Source organism: Mustelus asterias, chromosome 1 (genome assembly GCF_964213995.1).
Source record: "Mustelus asterias chromosome 1, sMusAst1.hap1.1, whole genome shotgun sequence".
NCBI lineage: Eukaryota > Metazoa > Chordata > Chondrichthyes > Carcharhiniformes > Triakidae > Mustelus > Mustelus asterias.
Genome location: NC_135801.1, coordinates 197,717,563 through 197,740,717, shown reverse-complemented (window position 1 = coordinate 197,740,717; position 23,155 = coordinate 197,717,563). Strand labels below are relative to the sequence as shown.

General features: G+C 46.7%; 1 protein-coding gene across 1 annotated transcript in view; it reads right to left on the bottom strand.

The window, feature by feature from the left end:
• LOC144480642 (disintegrin and metalloproteinase domain-containing protein 8-like) overlaps positions 1–23,155 on the bottom strand; it is a 122,973-nt gene that overhangs the window by 62,595 nt on the left and 37,223 nt on the right. Inside the window, exon 4 of the mRNA XM_078200270.1 lies at positions 21,883–21,961. Coding sequence (XP_078056396.1) covers positions 21,883–21,961 — 79 coding nt within the window. The remainder of the gene's footprint in view (positions 1–21,882; positions 21,962–23,155) is intronic.

The window sequence follows — 23,155 nt, the reverse complement described above, 5'->3', positions numbered from 1 at the left end:
TAAGGGATTTCTCCTCACCTCAGTTCTAAGAGGTTTACCCCTTATCCTCAAACTATGACCCCCGAGTTCTGGACTCCCCCACCATTGGGGACATTCTTACTAAATCTACCTGTCTAACCCTGTTGGAATTTTATAGGTTTCTATGAGATCCCCTCTCACTCTTAAAGGGTTAGCTCTGTTTCTCTCTCCACAGAATCAGTGAGCTTGCACAAGCCAGTGGGAGAGAGACTGCAGCCGGAGTGAGATTTAGCCAGAGTGAGGGTATTAGGAATTTGGTGCTGAGGGGAAAGAGGTGCTCATCTTCAGGAGGAGCGGAGAGGCGGACCTACGAGGGAGACTCGAGGGCAAGTGTGAGGTTGAAAGAAATCAAACCCGATGTCACAGCCAGCAGGTAAGTGATTGGCTGGTGACTAGTAAGTAGTTTTTCTTTTCTTTCTTCTCTTGGCATTGCAGTTGATGTTGTTAAGTTAACTTAAGGGTTAAGTCATGGCAGGAGGTCCCAGACCCGTATCATGCTCCTCTTGTGGAAATTTTAGGGACCCTTCCGGCGTCCCTGGCTCCTTCATGTGCGAAAGTGCGTCCAACTGCAGCTAAAAGGAGGGGGAACAGCCCGAACAAAAACAAAGTCGAAAGGAAACTTAAAACATTAAATCATAAGGTGATCATTGGGGTCGATAATACACCCCAGCCCCTGCGGTGCCCAACGGGCACGGGAGGTGTCAACCGCGCCCGTGGACACCGCATGCTCCCTCTCCAGAGACACCTGGCCGCGAATGTAGCCGCGGTAGAGGGGCAGACAGTCGGGATGGACGGTCCCGTTGATCGCCCGCTGCCTGGGCCTATTGATGGCGCGTCTCGCCAGGCCCAGGAGCAGGTTCACGAGGAGGTCGCCCTCCCGACCCGCCCTCTCCGCACCAGGTGCCCGTAGATCAGGAGCGTGGGACTGAAGTGCAAACAAAACATCAGTAACAGGTTTTTGAAGAGAACAAAAAGGGAGTGCAACCTACTTCACAAAACGTAGACATGGTTCACGGACTCCACAAGACCACAGAAGGGGCAAGCTTGAGAGCCCGTGAACCTAAAGAACCTATGGTTGTACTTGACTGCTGCATGCAGCACCCTCCACCCCAGGTCCCCAAGATAATCGGAGGAGATCCTTCCATAGAGGGACCTCCACTGGGGACACCCAGCGGCAACAAGGCCCGCCAAGGTGTATCCGCGTGGCTGTAATGAAAGGTGTGCAGCAGCAGCCCGTACAGGAAACACCTCCGCGCGGTGGAACGAAGGACATTTCTGTGAGGCAGCACATGCTGTGGGGTACCTAACCCAGTTTGGGTGGGGAGGGGGCGGGGGGGGGGGGTGCGGGGGGTGGGGGGCTCTAGGCTTTGGGCCAATGTGGAATTCCGTCCGGGCATAGATTCACAGGAGAACGCTCGGGCGGGATCCCACTGCACGCCTATGCCGCCTCGAGACCGCGTATGCACTCGGGGCCAAGCATGACCATCCTAAGTTCTTGGATGGCTTTGGCCGCACGCCAGACGGCCACCCCCGCGCGCTCAGCCAGCACGTGGGGGCTCATCCAGCTGCTCCTCTGCCATTCAGCACATCCCCGATCCTGGTCACCCCGGCATCCACGGCCCTCCTCTCCGCCAGCCACCTGAAGTTATACGGCTGGAGGAACAGATTCCTGAGCAGCGGCTCTTGCACGAGAGCCGCTACTCCTGACGGGGGGAGAGCTGCGTCGTGAGGCGACCGCGTTCCAGACCGTGAGGAGGTCCTGGTAAAAGACGGGCAACGCCTGCAAGGAGGTCGGAATACGCCCCAGGTTGATATGCAGGAACTGCACGTCATAATTCAGGCCCTGCAACTGAAGGGGGCTCATCAGGTAGTTCATACTCCAGCAAGCCAACCTCATTAGCCTGGCTGAAGTCATCATCGGAGCCCCTTTCTCTGCATCTATCCAAGCTAAGGCCAGCTCTATGGCTTTTTTTAAAACTAGGTTTGGCTCTGTCAAAAGCCTTCCTTGGTTTGTTAGATCATTCCTGCTGCATACTAAACGGTCTCTCAGCATTTCTGATAATGCTGGGCGATACTCTCAATGCTTCACCAGTTTTCTAAGTCGCATCAAGAATTCTGTCACTGCTTCCCCTGCAAATCTAGTAGTTGTATTAAACCTGTATCATTTGTTGTATAACTTCAATTCAAACACCTTCCAAGCATTCCAGTTTAGTGAGACAAACAAGGACAGGAATTCAATTACTTCTTTAGTTAACACTTCCAGTGCCAACTAGAAGTTGCATTCTAGGGCAACTCGTTAACTCTTTACTGAACTTTAACTCCAACTGAACATCAACTTTCAACTGAACTTTAACTCTTAAACTGCACTTTAACTTTAACTGAACATCAATTTTAACTATTTAACTGAAAATCGATACTACCGAGTTCAGGAAAACCTTGGCCAAGAAATATCCTCGATGTAGAACCAATCTTCTTCTCTCTGAAGTATCCTTCAGGGTACAAGCTTTTTGCAATGTTTCTTCTCTTCAAGTTATCGCTGCCAAACAAAGAACTCACATGTCTTTTATCCACAATTCTCCACTTGCTTCCGGAAGATTCTCTGTCATCCAGCCAATTGTGTCACCAGAAACCAATCACATGGCTCGAACATCCAGTGAAATTACTTTTGAATGAAACCATTACACTTAGTTCAAACTGCATACTCCATACAGAGCAGCCATAAACCGGAGCCACGCTGTCTCAGTTAATCTAAACAACTTCCCGGATCTGACCAACACAGGAAGCTTCAGATCACCGCTCCCAGACCAGAGCCTCTTTACGACCTGCATCTGGTTTAAATCTTTAAGTTGACCAAAATTCCCAGCATGCTTCACCCTCAGCCAGAATAGTCATTTTAAAGTCACTATTCCCATTATTGTTGTTAAATCATTGTTGTAGCCGTTCTTTCTTCGATCACATGTTGGAAAATCGTGGAGGGTTTAGGATCCATGATTTGCCACCATTTCTACTAACTCATTGGCAGTCTTGGACTTTCGGTGATTCTGGATTCGTCCGACTTTTTAGAATAGCAAATGTTGCAGCCCCACACACAGTCAATGGAATGAGCTTTTGCCGAGTATCTCCTTCTATTTTGTTTGCTCAAAAGAAGTACCTCATTCTCTCAGCATATTGTGGCCAGTCCTCAGTACTCACATCGTATGGCTCCAACTTCCCAAAAAATGGCATTGCAAAAACTGAATGATGCAGGTTTACCAGGATCTGGTGAGTAGGTTCCTTTTACCTCATCACCAATATAATAACTCCAGGAATCGGCTGTGAAGAAACCCTGCTTTTATTGCACAAAATGAAAATAAACAATAACCACAGGTCCCAACCAGGACTAAAAGGTTAATGGACCCAGTCATGAATGGTGGTGGACAATGAAACAACTCACTGGAGGAGGAGGCTCCACAAACATCCCCATCCTCAATGATGGAGGAGCCCAGCACATCAGTGCGAAAGATAAGACTGAAATATTCGCAACAATCTTCAGCCAGAAGTGCCGAGTGGATGATCCATCTCGGCCTCCTCCAGTAGTCCCCAGCATCTCAGAAGCAAGTCTTCAGCCAATTCGATTCACTCCACATGACATCAAAAAACAGCTGAAGGCACTGATACTGCAAAGGCAATGGGCCCTGATAAACATTTCGGCAATAGTCCTGAATACTTGTGCTCCAGAACTTGCCGCTTCCTTAGCCAAGCTCTTCCACTGGCATATCTACCCGACAATGTGGAAAATTGCCCAGATATGTCCTGTACACAAAAAGCAGGACAAATCCAACCCAGCCAATTACCAATCAGTCTACTCTCGATCATCAGTAAAGTGATGGAAGGGGTCATCGACAGCGCTATCAAGCAGCACCTGCTCAGCAATAACCTGCTCAGTGACGCCCAGTTTGGGTTTCGCCAGGGTCACTCAGCTCCTGACCTCATTACAGCCTTGGTTCAAACATGGACAAAAGAGCTGAATTCCAGAGGTGAGGTGAGAGTGACAGCCCTTGACATCAAGGCTGCATTCGACCGAGTGTGGCATCAAGGAGCCCGAGCAAAACTGGAATCAATGGGTATCGGGGGCAAACTATCTGCTGGTTGGAGTCATACCTGGTCCATAGGAAGATGGTTGTGGTTGTGGAGGGTCAGTCATCTCAGCTCCAGGACATCTCTGCAGGGGTCTCTCAGGGGAGTGTCCTAGACCCAACAATCTTCAGCTGCTTCATCAATGACCTTCCCTCCATCATAAGGTCAGAAGTGGGGATGTTCGCCGATGATTGCACAATGTTCAGCACCATTTGCAACTCCTCAGATACTGAAGCAGTCCACGTTCAAATGCAACAAGATCTGTACAGCATAGTGGCACAGTGGTTAGCACTGCTGCCTCACAGCGTCAGGGGCCCGGGTTCGATTCCCGGCTTGGGTCACTGTCTGTGTGGAGTTTGCACATTATCCTCATGTCTGCGTGGGTTTCCTCCAGGTGCTCCAGTTTCTTCCCACAGTCCAAAGATGTGTGGGTTAGGTGGATTGGCCGTGTTAAATTTCCTCTTAGTGTCAGAGGCACTAGCTGGGTAAATGCATAGGGATAGGGCCTGGCAGTGATTGTGGTTGGTGCAGACACAATGGGCCAAATGGCCTGCTTCTGCACTGAAGGATTCTATTCTATGATTCTATGGACAATATCCAAGCTTGGGCTGATAAGTGGCAAGTAACATTCATGCCACACAGATGCCGGGCAATGACCATCACAATAAGAGACATTCTAACCACCGCCCCTTAACATTCAATGGCGTTATCGTCACTGAATCCCCCACTGTCAATAACCTTGGGGTTACCATTGACCAGAAACTCAACTGGACTCACCACATAAACACAGTGGCTACAAGAGCAGGTCAGAGGTTAGGAATACTTCGGCGAATAACTCACCTCCTGACTCCCCAAAACCTATCCACCATCTACAAGGCACAAGTCAGGAGTGTGATGGAATACTCCCCACTTGCCTGGATGGGTGCAGCTCCAACAACACTCAAGAAGCTCGACACCATCCAGGACAAAGCAGCCCGCTTGATTGGCACCACATCTACAAACATTCAATCCCTCCACCACCAATGCTCAGTAGCAGCAGTGTGTACTATCCACAAGATGCACTGCAGCAACTGACCAAAGATCCTTAGACAGCATCTTCCAAACCCACGATCACTCCCATCTAGAAGGACAATAGCAGCAGATACATGGGAACACCACCATCTGCAAGTTCCCCTCCAAGCCACTCGCCATCCTGACTTGGAAATATATCGCCGTTCCTTCACTGTCGCTGCGTCAAAATCCTGGAATTCCCTCCCTAACGGCATTGTGGGTCAACCCACAGAACATGGACTGCAGCGAATCAAGAAGGCAGCTCACCACCACCTTCTCAAGGGCAACTAGGGATGGGCAATAAATGCTGGCCAGCAGCGAGACCCGTGTCTCAAGAATGAATATGTCTCAGGGTCTTGCTTTATACAGGGCTCGGTATACATGCCCCACCTGGTTGGCTCATTACCAATCTCTGGGGAGCTCATTCTCAACGGGCCCAACTGGGAGCTCAATTAATGATGCCCCATGCAGAGCATTGGGGGTTATCACACAACAGGAAATATGGTGGTGCTCGGAGCATGGTTTCCCACTTTCTGGCTCTGCCTCACCCAGGAAGCCACATATTAAGTGGCCTCTTTCTATGCCAATCGACACAGGGAGGCCGAACACTTCAAGGTAGAGAGAAAATTCCGGAAGCACTCAGCAGGTGGAGCAGTGTCAGAGAAGACAGAGAGCTGTGGTTAACACCTCAGGTTAATGACCATTCATCAAAAGGCTGACCCTGCTCTTGTTCAATAGTAACAGTTTTAACAACACCAGGTTAAAGTCCAACAGGTTTATTTGGTAGCAAATGATGACATCAACAAGTTCCATCCCACCATCAGACTCACCATGGACTACTCTCCGGAATTGGTTACATTCTTGGACACACGCATCTCCATTAAGGACGGTCACCTCAGCACCTCACTGTACCGCAAGCCCACGGATAACCTCACGATGCTCCACTTCTCCAGCTTCCACCCTAAACACGTGAAAGAAGCCATCCCCTACGGACAAGCCCTCCGAATACACAGGATCTGCTCAGATGAAGAGGATCGCAACAGACACCTCCAGACGCTGAAAGATGCCCTCATAAGAACAGGATATGGCGCTCGACTCATTGATCAATAGTTCCGACGCGCCACAGCGAAAAGCCGCACCGACCTCCTCAGAAGACAAACACAGGACACGGTGGACAGAGTACCCTTCGTCGTCCAGTACTTCCCTGGAGTGGAGAAGCTACGGCATCTCCTCCGGAGCCTTCAACATGTCATTGATGAAGACGAACATCTCGCCAAGGCCATCCCCACACCCCCACTTCTTGCCTTCAAACAACCGCACAACCTCAAACGGACCATTGTCCGCAGCAAACTACCCAGCCTTCAGGAGAACAGTGACCACGACACCACACAACCCTGCCACAGCAACCTCTGAAAGACGTGCTGGATCATCGACACGGATGCCATCATCTCACGTGAGAACACCATCTACCAGGTACACGGTACCTACTCTTGCAACTCGGCCAACGTTGTCTACCTGATACGCTGCAGGGAAGGATGTCCCGAGGCATGGTACATTGGGGAAACCATGCAGACGCTACGACAACGGATGAATGAACACCGCTCGACAATCACCAGGCAAGACTGTTCTCTTCCTGTGGGGGAGCACTTCAGCAGTCACGGGCATTCAGCCTCTGATCTTCGGGTAAGTGTTCTCCAAGGCGGCCTTCACGACACACGACAGTGCAGAGTCGCTGAGCAGAAACTGATAGCCAAGTTCCGCACACATGAGGACGGCCTAAACTGGGATGTTGGATTTATGTCACATTATCAGTAACCCCCACAGCTTGCCTCCTGGACTTAGAACATTACAGCGCAGAACAGGCCCTTCGGCCCACGATGTTGCACCGACCAGTTAAAAAAAAAAACTGTGACCCTCCAACCTAAACCAATTTCTTTTCGTCCATGAACCTATCTACGGATCTCTTAAACGCCCCCAAACTAGGCGCATTTACTACTGATGCTGGCAGGGCATTCCAATCCCTCACCACCCTCTGGGTAAAGAACCTACCCCTGACATCGGTTCTATAACTACCCCCCCTCAATTTAAAGCCATGCCCCCTCGTGCTGGATTTCTCCATCAGAGGAAAAAGGCTATCACTATCCACCCTATCTAAACCTCTAATCATCTTATATGTTTCAATAAGATCCCCTCTTAGCCGCCGCCTTTCCAGCGAAAACAATCCCAAATCCCTCAGCCTCTCCTCATAGGATCTCCCCTCCATACCAGGCAACATCCTGGTAAACCTCCTCTGCACCCTCTCCAAAGCCTCCACATCCTTCCTGTAATGTGGGGACCAGAACTGCACACAGTACTCCAAGTGCGGCCGCACCAGAGTTGTGTACAGTTGCAACATAACGCCACGACTCCTAAATTCAATCCCCCTACCAATAAACGCCAAGACACCATATGCCTTCTTAACAACCCTATCTACTTGATTCCCAACCTTCAGGGATCTATGCACACATACACCTAGATCCCTCTGCTCCTCCACACTACTCAAAGTCCTCCCGTTAGCCCTATACTCAACACATCTGTTATTCCTACCAAAGTGAATTACCTCACACTTCTCCGCATTAAACTCCATCCGCCACCTCTCGGCCCAACTTTGCAACCTGTCTAAGTCTTCCTGCAAACTACGACACCCTTCCTCACTGTCTACCACACCACCGACTTTGGTGTCATCAGCAAATTTGCTAATCCACCCAACTATACCCTCATCCAGATCATTAATAAATATTACAAACAGCAGTGGCCCCAAAACAGATCCCTGAGGTACACCACTTGTAACCGCACTCCATGATGAATATTTACTATCAACCACCACCCTCTGTTTCCTATCCGCTAGCCAATTCCTGATCCAATTTCCTAGATCACCCCCAATCCCATACATCTGCATTTTCTGCAGAAGCCTACCATGGTGAACCTTATCAAACGCCTTACTAAAATCCATATATACCACGTCCACTGCCTTGCCCCCATCCACCTCCTTGGTCACTTTCTCAAAAAACTCAATAAGGTTAGTAAGGCACGACCTACCTGCCACAAAACCATGCTGACTATCACCTATCAATTCATTACTCTCCAAATAACTATAAATCCTATCCCTTATAATTTTTTCCAACATCTTGCCGACAACAGAAGTGAGACTCACCGGTCTATAATTCCCGGGGAAGTCTCTGTTCCCCTTCTTAAACAATGGGACAACATTCGCTAACCTCCAATCTTCTGGTACTATACCAGAGGCCAACGACGACCTGAAGATCAGAGCCAGAGGCTCTGCAATCACTTCTCTTGCCTCCCAGAGAATCCTTGGATAAATCCCATCCGGACCAGGGGATTTATCTATTTTCAGACCCTCCAGAATATCCTGCACATCCTCCTTATCAACTGTAATACTGTCTATTCTACTCCCTTGCAACCCAGTGTCCTCCTCAGCTATATTCATGTCCCCTTGCGTGAACACCGAAGAGAAATATTGGTTCAATGCTTCACCAATCTCCTCCGGTTCCACACATAACTTCCCTCTGCCATCTATAACTGGCCCTAAACTTGCCCTAACCAACCTTCTGTTCTTGACATACCTATAGAACGCCTTAGGATTCTCTTTAACCCTATCCGCCAAAGTCTTCTCATGTCCCCTTTTAGCCCTTCTAAGCTCGCTCTTCAACTCCCTCTTAGCCAATCTAAAGCTTTCTAGTGCACTACCCGAGTGCTCACGTCTCATCCGAACATAAGCCTCCTTTTTCTTTTTAACCAACAAAGAAACTTTTTTGGTGCACCACGGTTCCCTAGCCCTACCAATTCCTCCTTGCCTGACAGGGACATACCTATCACAGACTCGCAGTAGCTGCTCCTTGAAAAAACTCCACATGTCGGACGTTCCCAGTCCCTGTAATCTCCTAGTCCAACCTATGTTTCCTAATTCTCTCCTAATAGCCTCATAATTACCCTTCCCCCAGCTAAAACCACTGGCCCGAGGTTCATGCCTATCCCTTTCCATCACTAAGGTGAACGTAACCGAATTGTGGTCACTATCACCAAAATGCACACCAACTTCCAAGTCTAGCACCTGGTCTGGCTCATTTCCCAGCACCAGATCCAATATAGCCTCACCTCTAGTTGGTGGCTGTCCTGTCTGGAGACAATACACATCTCTTTAACCTGTGCTTAATGCTCCCTCCTCCACTCACATTGTCTGTATCTTTGAGAATTGGTTGGCTGTAGAGATTTGCATTCTAATCAGTATTCTGTAACTTGATTTTTGTGTCTCTGTGTCCTGTTTGAGAGCAGATTTCCACTCCAACTGACGAAGGAGCAGCGCTCCGAAAGCTAATGGTATTTGCTACCAAATAAACCTGTTGGACTTTAACCTGGTGTTGTGAGACTTCTTACTGTGCTTACCCCAGTCCAACGCCGGCATCTCCACATCTTGTTCAATAGTCACACTGATTGTTTGCAGCAAGATTCCTCAGACGGTTACTGATATCACTGAGCAGTATTGTCAGGAGATTAATAATCCAGAGACCCTGGGAAATGCTCTGGGGACCTGGGTTCAAATCCCACCATGGCAAATAGTGAAAATTACAAACTCAATAAAATATCTCAAATTAAATCTCTAACGATGACAATGACTGGGACTGCGACAGGTGGTGAGGAAACCAACAGGAGAGGAAAACATACTTGACTGCGTCCTTACAAATCGGCCTGCACAGATGCATCTGTCCATGACAGTATCGGTAAGAGTGACCACCGCACAGTCCTTATGGAGATGCAGTCCTACCTTCACATTGAGAATACTGTGTTATGTGGCACTGTCACTGTGCTAAATGGGACAGACTAGCAACTCAAGACTGGGCATCCATGACTGGGCATCCATGACTGGGCATCCATGACTGGGCATCCATGACTGGGCATCCATGAAGCGCTGAGGGGCCATCAGCAGATGTATAATTGTATTCAACCACAATCTGTAACCTCATGGCCCATCATATCCCCCACTCAACCATTACCACCAAGCCAGAGGATGAACCTTGGTTCAATGGAGAGTGCAGGAGGGCATGTCAGGAGCAGCACCAGGCACACCTAAAAATGAGGTGTCAACCTGGTGAAGCTACAACACAGGACTACTTGCATGCCAAACAGCACAAACAGCAAGTGATAGACAGAGCTAAGCGATCCTACGACCAGTGGATTAAATCCAAGCTCTGCAGTCCTGCCACATCCAGTCGTGAATGGTTGTGGACAATTAAACAACTCACTGGAGGAGGAGACACCACAGATTTCCCCGTCCTCAATGATGGAGGAGTCCAGCACATCAGTGCAAGAGATCAGGCTGAAGCAGTCACAGCAATCTTCAGCCAGAAGTGCTGATCCATCTCGGTCCCCTCCAGTGGTCCCCAGCATCTCAGATGCCAGTCTCCAGCCAATTCGATTCACTCCACGTGATGTTAAGAAACAGCTGAAGGCACTGATCCTGCAAAAGCAATGGGCCCTGACAATATTCCAACCAAAGTACTGAAGACTTGTGCTCCAGAACTTGCCGCTCCCCAAGCCAAGCTCTTCCAGTACAACTACAACACGAGCATCTACACGACAATTAGATATGGAATGTGGAAATCAACACAGTGCCCCACAAGGCTGTGTTCTCAGCCCCCTACAATAGTCCTTATACACCTATGACTGTGCAGCCAAATTTCCCTCCAACTCGATTTTCAAGTTTGCTGACGACACCACCGTAGTGGGTCGGATCTCAAACAATGACGAGACGGAGTACAGGAATGAGATAGAGAATCCTCAATGTCCGTTAAATGAAGGGGAACATCATCGACTTCAGGAAGAGGACATGCTCCTGTCTACATCAACGGTGATTAAGTGGAAATGGCTGAGAGCTTCAGGTTTCTAGGTGTTCAGATCACTAACAAACTGCCCTGGCCCCTCAACGCAATGCTATAGTTAAAAAAGGCCACCAACACCTCTACTTTCTCAGGAGGCTAAAGAAATTCAGCACATCCACTACAATTCTCATCTATTTTTACAGATGCCCCATAGAAAGCATTATTTCCGGTTGTATCACAGCTTGGTATGGTTCCTGCTCTGCCCAAGGTCGCAGAAATTTACAAAGGGTTGTGAACATATCCCAGTCCTTCACGTAAACCAGCCTCCCATCCATTGACTCTGTCTACACTTCCCGCTGCCTCGGAAAAGCAGCCAGCATAATTAAGGACCCCACGCACCCCGGACATTCTCTCTTCCACCTTCTCCTGTCAGACAAAAGATACAAAAGTCTGAGGTCACGTACCAACCGATTCAAGAACAGCTTCTTCTCTGCTGCCATCAGAATTTTGAATGGACCGACCTTATATTAAGTTGATCTTTCCCTAAACCCTAGCTATGACTGTAACACAATATTCTGCACCCTCTCCTTTTCTTCTCCCCTATGTACTCTATAAATGGTACGTCTTGTCTGTATAGCACGCAAGAAACAATATCTTTCACTGTATCCCGAGACTCTCCCCGTGTCTGCGTGGGTTTTCTCTGGCTGTTCCAATTTCCTCACACAGTCCAAAGATGTGCGGTGTTAGGTTAATTGGCCATGCTAAATTAACCCTAGTGTCAGGGGGATTAGCAGGGTAAATGTGTGGGGTTACGGGGATAGGGTCTGGGTGGAATTGTGGTCGGTGCACTGTAGGGATTCTATGACTCATCCAGAGTGAGATTCAAACAGAGTGAGGGTGGTGAGGCTATTGGAAATTTTGAGCTGAGAGGGGAACTTGTGAGTAAGTCTTTCTCTCTTTTTTCTATATAAATTCAGTAGTCTAGTTTAAATGTCAGTAAGCAGCTGACCCAGTTAGCTGGGTGGCAGTTACTTGTTAATCAGCCAAAGCCTGATTAGGGCCTCTATCGGTGTGAAAACTTTGGAATTTTAACTGGTGTGTGAGTCATCTCAGCTCACCTCAGCTGAATTTAAGACAGGATTTTTTGCAAACGTGTGAACAATGGGAGAGACCTGATCAGGAGTGAGACCACAGCCAGAGTGAGTGTGGGGCTATTAGGAATTTGGAGCTGAGGGGTAAGAGGAGCTTTCTGCTTTTTCTCCTCACTTTCTAACTTTTAAATCCTAGGTGTGGTCTTACCCTGCTGCAGTAGGAGAGGACACAAGGGATAGAACTGATTGGCAAGTAGTAAGGTTGGGTAAGTATTTAATTGTTTTATCACTTATAGTTTCAGAGGTAATTTTTGTCGCTTATAGTCTGTAAGAATTATATTCGGTAGTAACGAGGAGCAGAAAGAAGGGCCTTCGAGGATTGGATATAATCTGATATCAAAAGTTTAATTGAAAGGGAGAAAGTCATGTCAGGAGAGCTCCTAGCCATGGTTTGCCCTTCATGCTCCATGTGGAAAGCCGGGAACATTTCCAGTGCCTTGGGTCAGCATGTGCAGGAAGTGTCTCCAGCTGCAACTCCTGGAAGTCCGAGATGGAGATGGAGCGGTGGCTGGGGACACTGTGGAGCATCTGCGAGGCATAGAGTATTGTGGATAGCCCATATAGAGAGGTGGTCACAACGCAAGCTCAGACTCCACAGGCAGGAAAGGAAGCAAGAGGGCAAGGTAGGTAGTGCAGGAATCTCCTCTGGCATTTCCCTGAAAAACAGGTACACCGTATTGGATGCTGAAAGATGAGATCGCAGAGTACTTGGAAGTGCATGATAAAGTAAGACTGAGTCAGCACAGCTTTGGCAAGGGGAAGTCATGTCTGACAAATCTGTTAGAGTTTTTTGAGGAGGTAACAAGGAAGTTAGATGAAGGAGAACCAGTGGACGTGATTTATTTAGATTTCCAGAAGGCCTTTGACAAGGTGCCGCAAAGGAGACTGTTAAATTAGTTAGGTGCCCATGGTGTTACGGGTAAGATCCTGGCATGGATAGAGGATTGGCTGCCTGGCAGAAGGCAGAGAGTGGGGATAAAGGTATCTTTTTCAGGAAGGCAGCCGGTGACTAGTGCTGGGACCACAACTTTTCACAATCTACATTAACGTTTTGGAGGAAGGAACTGAAGGCACTGTTGCTAAGTTTGCAGATGATACAAAGAAGGATTTGGACAGGTTAGGAGAGTGGGCAAAAAAGTGGCAAATGAAATAAAATGCGGAAAGGTGTGAGGTTATGCACTTTGGAAGGAGGAATGGAGGCATAGACTATTTTCTAAACGGGAAATTGCTTAGGAAATCAGAAACACAAAGGGACTTGGGAGTCATTGTTCAAGATTCTCTTAAGGTTAACGTGCAGGTTCAGTCAGCAGTTAGGAAGGCAAATGCAATGTTAGCATTCATGTCGAGAGGGCTAGAATACAAGAGCAGGGATGTACTTCTGAGGCTGTATAAGGCTCTGGTCAGTCCCCATTTGGAGTATTGTGAGCAGTTTTGGGCCCCATATCTAAGGAAGGATGTGCTGACCTTGGAAAGGGTCCAGAGGAGGTTCACAAGAATGATCCCTGGAATGAAGAGCTTGTCGTATGAGGAACGGTTGAGGACTCTGGGTCTCTACTCGTTGGAGTTTAGAAGGATGAGGGGGAGATCTTACTGAAACTTACAGGATACTGCAAGGCCTGGATAGAGTGGACGTGGAGAGGATGTTTCCACTAGTCGGAAAAACTAGAACCAGAGGGCACAACCTCAGGCTAAAGGGACGATCCTTTAAAACAGAGATGAGGAGGAATTTCTTCAGCCAGAGAGTGGTGAATCTGTGGAACTCTTTGCCGCAGAAGGCTGTGGAGGCCGGGTCATTGAGTGTCTTTAAGACAGAGATAGATAGGTTCTTGATTAATAAGGGGATCAGGGATTATGGGGAAAAGGCAGGAGAATGGGGATGAGAAAAATGTCAGCCATGATTGAATGGTGGAGTAGACGCGATGGGCCGAATGGCCTAATTCTGCTCCTACATCTTATGGTCTTATGGTCTCAGGGGAAAGCAGCAACAGTCAAATTCAATGCACCATTTTGGTTCCGCTGCAGAGGGGAGGAGTATAAGGTGTGAGGATGTAATACTTATAGGACATTCAATTGTAAAGAGAATAGATAAGTGTTTCTGTGGCTGCAAATGAAACTCCAGGATGGTATGTTGCCTGCCTGGTGCGAGGGTCAAGGATGTCTCGAAGCGGCTGCAGGACATTCTGAAGGGGAGGGCGAACAACCGGTGGTTGTAGTACACGTTGGGACAAGCGACACAGGTTAAAAAAAGGGATGAGGTCCTAAAAGCAGAAGATAGGGATCGAGGAAACAAGCTGAAAAGTAGGACTTCAGAGGTTGTTATCTCAGGATTATTACCTGTGCCACTTCCTAGTCAGAGGAGAAACCGCAGGATACATAGGATGAATACGTGGCTGAAAAGATTCTGTGAGGGGGAGGGTTTCAGATTCCTGGGGCATTGGGACCGGTACTGGGGAGGTGGAACCTGTACAAACTGGATAGAGTACACCGAGGCAGGACTGGGACCGATGTCAGAACAAAGAAAAGTACAGCACAGGAACAGGCTCTCTAAGCCCGAGCCAATCATAATACCCTATCTAAACAAAAAACCTTCTGCCCTTACTCAGGCCATTTCCCCGTATTCCCTCTGTATTCATGGACCCATCCAGATGCCTCTTAAATGTTGCTAATGTGCCTGCTTCCACCACCTCCTCTGGCAGCAAGCTCCAAGCACCCATCACTCTCAGCGTGAAAAACATCCCCTGCACATCTCCCTTTAACTTTCCCCCCTCTCACCTTGAACCTGTGTCCCCTTGTAATTGACACTTCCACCCTGGGAAAAAGCCTCTGGCTATTGTTATGGTTCAGGTTAGAAACTTCAACGTTTTTTTCATGAAGCCCACCCGAATCATAAGTGTTGCAATTTGAATTTGTCTTGGATAAGTCAAACCAGGTCGGTCAAGGCAGCCTTGAGGAGGAGTTCATAGAATGTATCCACGATAGCTTCCTTGGACAGTATGTAATGGAGCGAGCTATCCTAGATCTGATCCTGTGTAATGAGACAGGAATAATTAATGATCTCACAGTTAGGGATCCTCTCGGAAGGGGCGATCACAGTATGGTTGAATTTAAAATGCAGATGGAGCGTGAGAAGGTAAAATCCAATACCAGTGTCTTGTGCTTAAACAAAGGAGACGACAAAGGGATGAGGGAGGAGTTGGTTAAGGTAGACTGGGAGCAAAAACTTTATGGTGGGACAATTGAACAACAGTGGAGGACTTTCAAAGCGATCTTTCACAGTGCTCAGTAAAAGTATATACCAGTGATAAGGAAGGACTGTAGAAAAAGAGATAATCAGCCATGGATATCTAAGGAAATAAAGGAGGGATCAAATTGTAAGAAAATGCATACAAAGTGGCAAAGATTAGTGGGAACCTAGAAGATTGGGAAATCTTTAAAGGTCAGCAGAAAGCCACGAAAAAAGCTATAAAGAAAAGTAAGATGGATTATGAGAGTAAACTAGCTCAGAATATAAAAACAGACAGCAAAAGTTTCTACAAATATCTAAAATGAAAAAGAGTGGCTAAAGTAAACATTGGTCCTTTAGAGGATGAGAAGGGGGATGTAATAACTGGAAATGAGAAAATGGCTGAGGCATTGAACAGGTATTTTGTGTCGGTCTTCACAGTGGAAGACACAAATAACATGCCAAAAATTGTTGACAGGAAGGCTATGGCAGGTGAGGGCCGAGAAACTACCATTATGACAAAAGAGGTAGTGTTGGGCAAGTTAATGGGGCTAAAGGTAGACAAGTCTCCTGGTCCTGATGGAATGCATCCCAGGGTGCTAAAAGAGATGGTGGGGGAAATAGCAAATGCACTAGTGGTAATTTACCAAAATTCACTGGACTCTGGGGTGGTTCCCACAGATTGGAAAACAGCAAATGTGACGCCACTGTTTGAAAAAGGAGGTAGACAAAAGGTGGGTAACTATAGGCCGGTTAGCTTAACTTCTGTAGTAGGGAAAATACTTGAATCTATCATCAAGGAGGAAATAGCGAGACACCTGGATATAAATTGTCCCATTGGTAAGAAGCAGCATGGGTTCATGAAGGTCAGGTCATGTTTGACTAATTTGGTGGAATTATTTGAGAACATTACATGTGCAGTGGACAATGGGGAACCTGTGAATGTGGTGTATCTGGATTTCCAGAAGGCATTTGACAAGGTGCCGCACCAAAGAATGCTACATAAGATAAAGGTGCACGGTGTTACAGGTAATGAATCAGGATGGATAGAGGATTGGTTAACTAACAGAAAGCAAAGAGTGGGGATAAATGGGTGTTTTTCTGGTTGGCGATCAGTGACTCATGCTGTGCCTCAGGGATCAGTGTTGGGACCGCAATTGTTTACGATTTACATGGATGATTTGGAGTTGGGGACCAAGTGTAGTGTGTCAAAATTCACAAATGGCACTAAGAAGGGTGGAAGAGCAAAGTGTGCAGAGGATGCTGAAAGTCTGCAAAGGGATATAGATAATCTAAGTGAGTGGGCGAGGGTCTGGCAGATGGAGCACAATGTTGGTAAATGTGAGGTCATCCATTTTGGTCAGAATAACAGCAACTGGACTATTATTTAAATGGTAAAAAATTGCAGCATGCTGCTGTGCAGAGGGACCTGGGTGTCCTTGTGCAGGAATCTCAAGGAGTTGGTTTGCAGGTGCAGCAGGTAATTAAGAAGTCAAATGGAATTTTGTCCTTCATTGCTAGAGGAATGGAGTTTAAAAACAGTGAGATTATGTTGCAGCTGTATAAGGTGCTGGTGAGGCCACACTTGGAGTACTGCGTAGAGTTTTGGTCTCCTTACTTGAGAAAGGATATACTGGCACTGGAGGGGGTGCAGAGGAGATTCACTAGGTTGATTCCGGAGTTGAGAGGGTTGGCTTATGAGGAGAGACTGAGTAGACTGGGGCTATACTCATTGGAATTCAAAAGAATGAGGGGAGATCTCATAGAAACATATGAGATTATGAAGGGAATAGATAAGATAGAAGCAGGGAAGTTGTTTCCACTGGCGGGTGAAACTAGAACTAGGGGTAATAGCCTCAAAATAAGGGGAAGCAGATTTAGGATTGAGTTGAGGAGGAACTTCTTCACACAAAGGGTTGTGAATCTGTGGACTTCCCTGCCCAGTGAAGCAGTTGAGGCTACCTCATTGAATGTTTTTAAGGCAAGGATAGATAAATATTTGAACAGTAAAGGAATTAAGGGTTATGGTGAGCGGGTGGGTAAGTGGAGCTGAGTCCACAAAAAGATCAGCCATGATCTTATTGAATGGTGGAGCAGGCTCGAGGGGCCAGATGGCCGACTCCTGCTCCTAGTTCATATGTTCTTATTAGCATGGCGATCAGTGGTGTGCCTTAGGGATCAGTGTTGGACTGCAATTGTTTATGATTTACATAGATTATTTGGAGTTGGGGACCAAGTGTAGTGTGTCAAAATTCGCAGATGACACTTAGATGAGTGGCAGAGCAAAGTGTGCAGAGGATGCTGAAAGTCTGCAAAGGGATATAGACAGTCTAAGTGAGTGGGCGAGGGTCTGGCAGATGGAGTACAATGTTGGTAAATGTGACGTCATCCATTTTGGTAGGAATAACAGCAAAATGGACTATTATTTAAATGATAAAGAATTGCAGCATGCTGCTGTACAGAGGGACCTGGGTGTCCTTGTGCAGGAATCTCAAAGAGTTGGTTTGCAGGTACAGCAGGTAATTAAGAAGGCAAATGGAATTTTATCCTTCATTGCTAGAGGAATGGAGTTTAAAAACAGGGAGGTAATGTTGCAGCTGTATAAGGTGCTGGTGAGGCCAAACCTGGAGTACTGTGTACAGTTTTGGTTTCCTTACTTGAGAAAGGCACTGGAGAATAAGATTTATCAGGCTGATTCCCGGGATGACAGACCTGTCATATGAGGAGAAACTAAGTCAGTTAGGATTGTATTCATTGGAGTTTAGAAGAGTGGATCTCATAGAAACTTATAAAATTCTAACAGGGTTAGACAGGGTAGATTCAGAAAGAATATTCCTGCTGATGGGTGAGTCCAGAACTAGGGGTCATAGTTTGAGGATAAATCCCTTCAGGATTTTTGAATTAATTTATTATTGTCGCATGTATTAGTGTACAGTGAAAAGTATTGTTTCTTGCGCAATACACAGAGAAAGCATAATGTTTATAGCGAAGGAAAGGAGAGGGTGCAGAATGTAGTGTTGCAGTCATCGCAAGGATGTAGAAAAAGATCAACTTAATGCGAGGTAGTTCCATTCAAAAGTCCGATGGCAGCTGGGAAGAAGCTGTTCTTGAGTCGTTTGGTATGTGACCTCAGAATGGTAGGGCGTTGGGGCGAGTTACAGAACAAAGAGATCTAGGGGTACATGTTCATAGCTCCTTGAAAGTGGAGTCACAGGTGGACAGAGTGGTGAAGAAGGCATTCGGCATGCTTGGTTTCATTGGTCAGAACATTGAATACAGGAGTTGGGATGTCTTGTTGAAGTTGTACAAGACATTGGTAAGGCCACACTTGGAATACTGTGTGCAATTCTGGTCACCCTATTATAGAAAGGATATTATTAAACTAAAAAGAGTGCAGAAAAGATTTACTTGGATGCTACCGGGACTTGATGGATTGAGTTATAAGGAGAGGCTGGATAGACTGGGACTTTTTTCTCTGGAGCGTAGAAGGCTGAGAGGTGATCTTATAGAGGTCTATAAAATAATGAGGGGCACAGATCAGCTTGATAGTCAATATCTTTTCCCAAAGGTAGGGGAGTCTAAAACTAGAGGGCATAGGTTTAAGGTGAGAGGGGAGAGATATAAAAGTGTCCAGAGGGGCGATTGTTTCACACAGAGGGTGGTGAGTGTCTGGAACAAGCTGTCAGAGGTAGTAGTAGAGGCGGGTGCAATTTTGTCTTTTAAAAAGCATTTAGACAGTTACATGGGTAAGATGGGTATAGAGGGATATGGGGCAAATGCAGGCAATTGGGATTAGCTTAGGGATTTAAACAAAAAGGGCTGCATGGACAAGTTGGGCCGAAGGGCCTGTTTCCATGCTGTAAACCTCTATGACTCTCTAACTTTTGTATCTTTTTCCCGATGGAAGAAGGTGGAAGAGAGTAGGTCTGTGGTGCGTGGGGTCCTTGATAATTTAACATAGAACATAGAACATAGAAAGCCACAGCACAAACAGGCCCTTCGGCCCACAAGTTGCGCCGATCACATCCCCACCTCTAGGCCTATCTATAGCCCTCAATCCCATTAAATCCCATGTACTCATCCAGAAGTCTCTTAAAAGACCCCAACGAGTTTGCCTCCACCACCACCGACGTCAGCCGATTCCACTCACCCACCACCCTCTGAGTGAAAAACTTACCCCTGACATCTCCTCTGTACCTACCCCCCAGCACCTTAAACCTGTGTCCTCTCGTAGCAACCATTTCAGCCCTTGGAAATAGCCTCTGAGAGTCTACCCTATCCAGACCTCTCAACATCTTGTAAACCTCTATCAGGTCACCTCTCATCCTTCGTCTCTCCAGGGAGAAGAGACCAAGCTCCCTCAACCTATCCTCATAAGGCATGCCCCCCAATTCAGGCAACATCCTTGTAAATCTCCTCTGCACCCTTTCAATGGCTTCAACATCTTTCCTGTAATGAGGTGACCAGAACTGCGCGCAGTACTCCAAGTGGGGTCTAACCAGGGTCCTATAAAGCTGCAGCATTATCTCCCGACTCCTAAACTCAATCCCTCGATTAATGAAGGCTAGTACGCCGTACGCCTTCTTGACCGCATCCTCCACCTGCGAGGCCGATTTAAGAGTCCTATGGACCCGGACCCCAAGGTCCTTCTGATCCTCTACACTGCTAAGAATGGTACCCTTCATATTATACTGCTGCTTCATCCCATTGGATCTGCCAAAATGGATCACTACACACTTATCCGGGTTGAAGTCCATCTGCCACTTCTCCGCCCAGTCTTGCATTCTATCTATGTCTCGCTGCAACTTCTGACATCCCTCCAAACTATCCACAACACCACCTACCTTGGTGTCGTCAGCAAACTTACCAACCCATCCCTCCACTTCCTCATCCAGGTCATTTATGAAAATGACAAACAGCAAGGGTCCCAGAACAGATCCCTGGGGCACTCCACTGGTCACTGACCTCCATGCAGAGAAAGACCCCTCCACAGCCACTCTCTGCCTTCTGCAGGCAAGCCAGTTCTGGATCCACAATTTAGGCTGCTTTTCCAATGCAGCAGGAAGCATACACAGAGTTAATGGATGGGAGGCTGGTTTGCGTGATGGACTGGGCTTCATTCACAATCTTTTGTAATTTCTTGCGGTCTTGGTCAGACCAGGATCCATACCAAACTGTGGTACATCCAGAAAGGATGCTTTCTATGTTGCATCTGTAAAAATTGGTGAGAGTCATAGCGACATGACAAATTATCTTAGCCTCCTGAGAAAATAGAGGTGCTGGTGGGCTTTTTTAACTATGGCATCAGCATGTAGGGACCAGGACAGGCTGTTGGTGGGAACTGAGGTAAGGAGAAATTTTTTCATCCAGAGGTGGTGAATGTGTGGAATTCACCCCCACAGAAAGTAGTTGAGGCCTGATTTCAAGAAGGAATTAGATTTCATTGTCTGATTTCAAGAAGGAATTAGATATAGCTCTTGGGGCTAAAGGGATATGGGGGCGGGGAGAAGGGATCAAGATATTGAATTCTATGATCAGCCATGATCAAAATGAATGGCGGAGCAGGCTCGAAGGGCTGAATGGCCTACTCCTGCTTCTATTTTCTGTTTCTATGTTAATGCCCATCCCTAGTTGTCCTTGAACTGTGTGGCTTGCTAGGCCATTTCAGAGGGCATTTTAGAACCAACTACATCGCTGTGGCTCTGGAGTCACATGTAGGCCAGCCCAGGTAAGGATGGCAGATTTCCTTCCCTAAAGGACATAGGTGAACCAGATGGGTTTTTACGATAATTGACAATGGTTTCATGGTCACTGGTCGACGCTAAATTTCAGATTTTTATTGAATCCAAATTTCAAACCAAGGTCCCCAGAGCATTGCCCTGTGTCTCTGGGTTGCTACCACCATTGCCCTAAATGAATAGAGGTTGGATCACAGGGTCAGAAAAATTTGTGAATCACGATAGATCTCTCACCGCAAAATTTCAGGAGATAGTTCTGTGTCTCGGACCAGACGGCAAAGTCCCTGATCCAGGAGGTAAGACAGAGATGAGGAGGAATTTCTTCTCTCAGAGGGTCGTGAGTGTTTGGAATTCCTTGCCACAGAGAACTATGGAAGCAGAACTTGTCTATATTTATATTTAAGGCTGAGATAGCTTTTTGCTCAGTAAGGGAATCAAGGGTGAAGGAGAAGGGCAGGAAAATGGAAGTGAGGAATGTCAGATCAGCCATGATCCTATTGAATGGCAGAGCAGGGTCAAGGAGTCGAATGGCCGACTCCTGCTCCTATTTTCTATGGTCTTATATCTGAAGAATGGAAACTTGGACAATGTACAGGACTGACCCTGACACCTGAGGAGTTTTACAGAAGTCACAGCCACCAGAAAGGTGGGCAGGAAATAAAAGACCAAAATACATGCAGTTTGGTCTCAGTTTGTAAGATAATGCTCACCAGTTTTGTGCCCTTGTCTGTCACCAATGTCCCATTTGAATCAGAGTGTGATGTCTGAAACACATTCGGCACACGGGTCCTGCAGGAAAAAGTAAAGTCACAATTTTAGAATTTAATTTATAGTTTTAAAGATTTAAAGTTGTGGTAATATGGGAATATCTGACAGAAAAACTGATAAGCAACACTTGTAAATGCAACTCCAATGCACTTGAGCTTATTAAAAGCTTTGAATGTTGGTAACTGAAAAGGTCAGAGGTTTTTGATACCTCTTGATACCTCGTGAGTCTGGAAATCTATCGATTTCCTTCTTAAAAATATCCAGTGATTTGTCCTCCACGGCTTTCTATGGTCGAGAATTTGCCAGGTTCACCGCCCTCTGAGTGAAGAAATTTCTCCTCATCCCTGTTCTAAATGGCCTACTCTGCAAACTGAGACTGTGACCCCTTGTTCTAAAGCCTCCATTCAGACGAAGCATCATTCCTGCATCCAGTCTGTCCAACCCTGTCAAATTTAATACCTTTCAATGAGATCCCCTCTTATTGTTCTAAATTCTACTGAATACAGCTGAAGATTGTTGCGACTACTTCGCCCTTGTCTTTTGCACTGATGCGCTGGGTTCCTCCATCATTGAGGATGGGGATATTTATGGAGCCTCCTCCTTCAGTGAGTTATTAAATTGTCCACCAACATTCACAATGTAGAGCTTTGATCTGATCCATCCACTACGACTCTCATCAATTTTTACAGATGCACCAGACAAAGAATCCTTTCTGGCTGTATCACAGCTTGGTATGGCTCCTGCTCTGACCATCTACAAAAGGTTGTGAACGTAGCCCAGTACATCACTCAAATCAGCCTCATATCCATTAATTCTATCTACATTTCCCACTGCCTCAGAAAAGTAGCCAGCATAATCAAGGACCCCACACACCCCAGACATTCTCTCTTCCACCATCTTCTGTCAGGAAAAAGATACAAAAGTTTGAGGACACATACCAACCAACTCAAGAACAGCTTCTTCCCTGCTGCCATCAGACTGTTGAATGGACCTACCTTATATTAAGTTGATCTTTCTCTACACCCTAGCTATGACTGTAACACTACATTCTACACCCTCTCCTTTCCTTCTCTATGTACAGTATGCTTTGTCTGTATAGCTCACAAGAAACAACACTTTTCACTGTATGCTAATACATATGACAATAATTAATCAAATCAAATCAAATCAAAATTGAATCAGTTGGGATTTAGTATTGCATGCTTTGTCCACCCA